Source organism: Lactuca sativa, chromosome 5 (genome assembly GCF_002870075.4).
Source record: "Lactuca sativa cultivar Salinas chromosome 5, Lsat_Salinas_v11, whole genome shotgun sequence".
In the NCBI taxonomy this organism is placed as follows: domain Eukaryota; kingdom Viridiplantae; phylum Streptophyta; class Magnoliopsida; order Asterales; family Asteraceae; genus Lactuca; species Lactuca sativa.
Window position 1 is genome coordinate 11,960,864 of NC_056627.2, and position 7,153 is coordinate 11,968,016.

At 34.3% G+C, this 7,153-nt stretch overlaps 1 protein-coding gene across 3 annotated transcripts; it reads right to left on the minus strand.

Moving 5' to 3' along the window:
- Positions 1–2,433: 2,433 nt before the first annotated feature.
- Positions 2,434–6,505, minus strand: LOC111918329 (uncharacterized). 3 transcript variants are annotated; one of them, XM_023914005.3, is made up of 8 exons: positions 6,369–6,505; positions 6,035–6,180; positions 5,726–5,812; positions 5,532–5,625; positions 3,797–4,070; positions 3,577–3,732; positions 3,010–3,494; positions 2,434–2,935 (listed from the first exon to the last, which is right to left on the minus strand). In XM_023914005.3, exons 5-8 carry the CDS (start codon positions 4,050–4,052, stop codon positions 2,564–2,566), a joined length of 1,269 nt encoding a protein of 422 aa, XP_023769773.1. In that variant the 5' UTR covers positions 4,053–4,070; positions 5,532–5,625; positions 5,726–5,812; positions 6,035–6,180; positions 6,369–6,505; the 3' UTR covers positions 2,434–2,563. The 3 variants fall into 3 exon arrangements, with proteins under 3 accessions (XP_023769773.1, XP_023769774.1, XP_052620089.1); XM_023914006.3 differs by lacking the exon at positions 5,726–5,812; XM_052764129.1 differs by lacking the exons at positions 5,532–5,625; positions 5,726–5,812; positions 6,035–6,180; positions 6,369–6,505 and having other exon boundaries at positions 3,797–4,445.
- Between the last annotated feature and the right edge of the window lie 648 nt (positions 6,506–7,153).

The window sequence follows — 7,153 nt, forward strand, 5'->3', positions numbered from 1 at the left end:
TCTTGTGTGCATCTTCTAGACCATTTGTGAGTTCTCAAGTTCTCATCTTGGTGATGTCTTCCTGATAGATCTAGGTTATTTGGTATGTTTTGGTATATACTTAAGTTTAGTTGGTTGAAAGAGATAAAGTTTGCAACTTTATGGATCTCCTTGGTCCATTGGTCATTATATCTATGGATCTAGAAGTTGGTATAGTTTTGGTAGCAATGCATGGGTTCTAGGTCACTTTTCTCATATTTTTGACCTAGTTTAGGGAAGGACATGCATGGTTCAAGCATGTCCATAAAGTTTGGATTTTTATGGACCTTTAGGGTCCCAAGAAGCTTACTGGAAAGTTTAAACAAGGAGCTTTTTAGATAAAGGACATAACTCATTGAGTTGTCCAAATGTGGTAGCCACGGTGTGGCTAGATGGATGCCACGATGTGGAAAGGGGAAAATTTGTGACTGTTTTATCTGGATACTACCACGACGTGGTGGTTGTTTTTTATCATAACTGAGTTGGATGGCCACAAAATGGCCATGGGTTGACTACGACATGGTGGTCACTTAAGTTGAATTTAACCGTTGACCTTTTTTTACTTTGGTGACTTTTGGTCCGAAGGATAGTTTTAGAAGGTCGACTAAGTTTTACCTTGGATGTTTTGATAGGTATGGCACAGCATCAGTTTCTCATCTCTGCGAGCGGTGTATTCGATATCATGTGCGAGGTGATTTTTTCTCACGATACTATGTAAGTTGCTAGATCGTCCTTGTGAGTTTTGCATGAAAGATTGTGGTTGGATCATAACACTTGTATAAAAGATTGTGGTTGGATCACAACACTTGTATGAAAGATTGTGGTTGGATCACAACACATGTTTGTCTTTGTCACTTGCATGGAAGACCATGGTTGGATCATGATAGGAAAGACTGCAGTTGGGCTGTACCAACAAAAGTGATTATTAGACTATGGTTGGATCATAACATTCACATGGGTTGAAATATACCCTAGGTTTTGGCCCACTGATATGTATAGAATGTGGTATTTTGGGAAACTCACTAAGCTTTGTGCTTACTGATTTTAAATGTTTCAGGTACATCTAGTTCCAAAGGGAAGGGATTGATATGATTGCATCGCATCCACTAGAATTTATGCACTTATGATTTTGTTAATATTCTGATGTTACTTTGAAACACATCTGACTCTTTGATTACCCCTGGAAAGAAATGAATGAATGTTTTGGTTGATCTAAAAACGAAAATTTTATTTGATATTTTTGGGACGTTACATTATTCATACAATTTGCATCATCCTTCCTATTCATTAATATATTTTTAGTTTACTCATCCATCGTCCACTTATTTTGTCCATCATTTGTTGACTAACAATTCCTATTGTACCAAAGGCTGGATCCCACTAAGGTTTGAAAAAATGGTAGTATTGGTTATGATAATAGTACACACCCCGAATTACATATTTCTAAGGTTGCATGGAGTGGTACTCGGCGAGGTTCAGCAAATCCAAGGTAGACTTGGCAAACACCGTGCCACCACCTCGGTAACCTCTATTCGGCTTTGGTACTCGTTGGATTTCTACCGAGTTTGGCAACCTCCTTTCAACCAATCAACAACTAACGACTCTTTTTTTAAAATTATATTTTAAAAATAACTATAAATATAACCCTCATTCCTTCACACAACACATCAAAGACTTCTTCCTCACTCTCTCTAAAAATTTCATCTTCATCTTCATCGCCGAGTTTTTTTTGTGTTGCTCGAATCGACCATAGAGGTCGTTCAAGAGGCTGAATAGAAGATAGAAGAGCAACGTCAACAAAATGTCGAAAATGTTCGACATAAAAAATAGGTTCATACACATGGCTTTTGAAGGATATTATTTTCGTCGGTGGTTGTGTATGCACAAACATTTGTTTCGGCGTATCGTCAATGAGATCGCGACGTGTTCATACTTCCAACATGCAGATGCTAGAGGTACAGTTGGTTTTACTCCCTTGAAAAAATACACTGTCACACTTCGTCAACTAACATATGCCACTTCCCCTGATGCACTAGATGAGAATCTTATGATGTTCGGACGTACCGCACAATAAAGCCATCAAAAAGTTTGTAAGTATGTCATGAGACATTAACACTTATATGTTCGGACATTCACATCTTTTCTATAGACAAAAAATTGAAATCGAATCTAGTTTCACCTTACTTGAGTGGAACAAAAAAATTGTAATTTTTGTCCAACAACAGTGTAATACACATCAAACACAATACGACATATTCTGTCGTATCTAAATATAGAAAATAAAACAGATAAGACAGCATCGATAATGTTTTGGCATATTGTTGAACTACTTTGAAGCAAACAAAAATACTAAACTAGAGATGGGTCATGTATGTTTGGTTCATTAAACCTAGTCAAACTAACAATTCGGCAATGTTTTCGGCTTTAAAAGTGTCACATCTGATTTGCCCAAACACAAGAACAATACAAATACAGCTCATCAATAATACATGTATGTGGGGTACAAGACTGGAATGTGACATTAAATGATATACATATTTTCCAATTATTCAAAAACTGATATTTCCCCATTCCAACTGCAAGAAGCGATTACATTAGACAAAATGGGATGAAATGCAACATCTACACACGCTTGTTCATAAGCTTTGATTTTGTTGATGAGGTGGCATGACTTGGTGTTATATATGTAAATAAAACCATCTGAAGAAGCAGATGCAAGTTTTTTCCCATCTGTACTGAAATTGCATTTGATGGGAAAACCGGAAACAAAATGACTTTCATATCTTTTGTATTTATTGAGCCGAAATGGAGATTTGGAAGAAAATATTGCAATGTAATTTCCATTTGATTGTGCCACAAAATATGGGTCGTATGGATGATGTCGTATACATGGACACGTATACGCTTCCACATAGATCTGAAAATAATAAGCAAAAATAAATGTAAGAAAAAGACATGTATTTTGATTTTGATTGTTTGTTATATTATTACCTGATTGGATAGAGGAAGTTGTCGAGAAACATCCCAAACAATGATAGAATTCGCACTAACATTGCTTTTTGATTCATCACTAGAAGAAATAAACTGTTTTGTATCATTCATAAATTCCACATCAAGAATTGGGCCAAGACCTCGAGAAAATTGATTTACCACATTTCCAGTTCTAATATCCCATAAACGAATCACACCTTTTGATCCTCCGGACAAAAACAGGTTGGAGTTGTTAGGATGAAATTTAACAACCCCAACAACTTGATCCTCTTTAAACACCCGAGTTTCTATCCCTTTTTCAACATCTATCAATCTTGATGTGCAATCATATCCACAAGAAAGCAAAGAAAGTCCTTTCTCACACCACTTGATGTCTTTCACAGCTGCAGTATGAACGTTTAATACCCGTGCTTTCTTCTGTTCATTGCTCCAAACATTCCATATGTTTATGGAAGAATCCATACCACACGATGCAAGAAGATGACCTGAAGTCTTCAACACACAAAATGTTCTCTTCTTTTTCTGATCATTAAATCCTAACGAAAAGATTGAAAGTAACAAACTTACAATGACTATTTGACCATTGTAGAGCATTCACAGCTTTTGTATGGCCGATAAGAGCTGTGGACTTCTTCTCAGAATTCGCATAGCCTCCTCCTTTTGGATTCCTTAACGACGACAAAATGTCTTTTCTTATGGAAGAATCCAAGATGCTTCCTTGAACTAAAAATAAAACGCTTTATTGAATATTGAGATGATGAAATTTATTAGATTCATGAAAACAAACCAGGTGAACAGGCTGAGGAAGATGGGGGGTCTGGATTGGGAATTTGAGGAGGAGCTGAAGCCATGAGTGCACGTTCTTGCTTTGAAATGTATCTTCCTGAAATTGAAGATTCGGTGGAAATATGTTTTCGATGATCAAAATTGATGGATGTATGTGTGAGTTCAGGTTTAGCTCGTTTGAAGGGAGGAGGTGGATGTTTTTCATTTTCTTCATCGTCATCTGTATTAGTTGAGTAAGCATTGAAGAGTAGATCCATAGAGCATCAAAATCAATGCTGTGAATAACATGAGAAACTGAATTAGTATGAGAGCAAGTGTGGTAATGATAATAAGTTCCATATTGCATTGTGTCATCGTCTACAAAACTCCATTGAATGCGAAAAAAAACATACATGATAACAATTAAAATAAATGTAACTGTTTTTCTTTTCAAATGAATTCATGTCCATTTAACTAAAACTTACAAAGGTGACTAAAACAATATCTTTGTATCTTTGTGCATTCTTTGAATCGAACAAATCAATTACTATATCATAGTTAACATTGGCATTTTCAACAAAGTGTGATTAGATTATCGACAAAATCTTTCTTTTGTCTAACAAAATATTTATTTAATGATTCCTATAAGTAATCCTCGATTTCTGTTTTCTATTTTGAGTGTCCACATAGAATCATGTTTAATTTCTTCAATAATTAATAAATGAATCGTATGAAATAATACTAGGCAAAAAAATACAAAATGTCAAACACACTAACCCTAATGTCTCTATATAAATGTCTATATAATATCAAAATCAGATAACAAAAATGTAATTGTCTTCATCCATTTGTAACATAATCTTAAAGCTGAAACAAGTACTATTAGTTCACTGTCAAAATTAGAAACGATTCTCCACTTCACCACTTGTTATATAAAGTCAAAAGTAAGTACACCTAGAAGTAGATTAAAACCAAATCTTGTGTTCTTAACAACAACACGCAAAGCATCATCAATCAAGATATCCAATATTCGTTTTTAAAATTCAATATAGCAATTCATCTACTCTGTCTAACAGGGCCGGTCCGAGACAATTTGGGGCCCGGGGCAAAAAAAAATTTGGGGCCCTTACAATTTTTTATAAAGGAGAGCTGCACCTCCGGAAATTTTTATTAATAAAAAAAAACAATAAAATTTTTATTAATTAAAAAAAATAATACAATTGAAGGCTGGGGACTCCCCACCTACGGAAAAAAAAGGCTTCGGAACATGCCCCAAAAGCCAAACAACCTAGCAACCATTAATACAAAAAATTAAAAAACAAAACAAAATTAAAAGGCCAGAACATGCTCTCTGAACCTTATTAAATACTTATAAACATAACAAAGAAACAACTAAAGAAATTTACATTTACTAGCTTTTTTAGATGCAAAGTGATCAATTATAAAATCAAGTTCAATATTATCCAACAAATCTTTTTCATGTATGACATTATCATCTTCATCTAAAACATTTTGATGTGCGACATTATCTTCTACATTAGAAGAATTTATTTTTATAACATACTTATTCATAGATCCTCTTTGAGAATCATTAAATTGTCCAATTTTTTGTTTTTTTTTTTTCATTTTTCTATTCCAGATATATATTTTCTATGAGACATTTTTAACAGATAACAATCAAGATATATAGCAGATAACAAACAATCATACAGATTCACAAAAAAACATATTAACACACTAATGGGAAAATAGACTACCTGATGACTAATGTGTGTTGCTCTGCAGTTGGCTTTCTGTTGATTGTTTACATCATTATATCCCCAGTCCTTTGAGCCCAAAGCAATAAGAAATCTGCAGATTAAAAGTACAAAATCATCTTTGAATATCATAATTTTTGAATTTAGCAAAATCACAAAAAACAAATTAACAAATTTTATTGAAAAGAAACTACCTGTAGGTTGCAAGTCTGTAACCTGTTTAGATGTTAATAATCTTTGAGCAGCCCAAAATAGAAATGAAAAATCCCAAATCTGATTATCTAAAGATAGAAAACAGTTAAAAAGAGAAATCAAAAAATTAATTTCATATCTAATTGCCTCAAATCACAAATCTGATGACCTACAATTAAGCAATGATTCATATAAAATCAAAATAAGAAAATTTATTTCAATAAACAATGATTAATCATTCTAAATAAGAAAATTGATTCAATTGCAGATTCTTATCATAATAGTTCACAAATTAAAAAAAATAGACTTACATGTATTCAAAAAAACGACTTGTCGACTGCAACCAATTCTGAAAGAGTGTTGCTATGCGTCTGTACTCTACTTCAAATGTCATACGTAATCGGAAATCACCAATTCACCATTCACCAAAAGATTCGGAAATATTGAAAGGAACCAACTATTTAGAAAAATGAAATCAGAAAATAGAAGAGAAAGAATATCGTGTATAATCGACTAATCAGCGATGGGCGATGGTGAATCAGAAAATCAAAATTCAAATAAGAAGAGATTGGAGAAGGGTAACCGATTAACTTGAAATCTTGAACTAGAAATAGAAGAAGCAGAATCGAGAAGACGAGAACTAACCGTTACTGATGGTGTCGTTTGGATTTTCCATGGATGCGAAGCTGAAGAGAAGCCGTCGATTGCGATTTGAGCCCTTGGAAATTGAAACTGAGAAATGCAAATCAGCAAATGCAGTAGGTCACACTCCCGTCTCCCGCTTCTTCAATTGGGGCGCAACTCGTGTTAATATTGGGCCAAAAATTATGGGCTATGACTAATAAAGGTTTAAAAATATGTGTTGTAACTAATATAACCCAATAACAGGTATAAATATGGGGCCTTTAGCATTTGGGGGCCCGGGGCGGTCGCCCAGCTTGCCCAGGCCCATGGGCCGGCCCTGCTGTCTAATCAGAAACTAAATTTCCAACCATTACTCAACTTCCTCATTCATCAAATCAAAGAAATTAAATCAAATCGAAAAAACATAGAAGCAATGAATAAAATATGAGACTTACGGGTTAGGCTACAGACTTGTAGTTATAACAACAGTTTGAGCGTTTGCAACCAATATGGAAAGCCTATTTCATTTTCGCCTCTGTATATAATCATTTGGATGTTGAAGAAGAACATAACTTTTCCGGTTACTGGTCTTCCAAAATCCAAACCATACAAGGAAATTGTATATTTGTATGTGTTTGCTAGTTTTTGTAAGGGTTACCGTCATGTCACTATTGTTCAATCAACTTACATGTTTTAAATAGTCTTTTTTTTGCTTTCTAAGGGAACGAAAGATACATATATCGGCTAATTTGGACGCTTGACCTATGTTAATAGTTTACCGATACCATGATAGTTGACACGTAGGA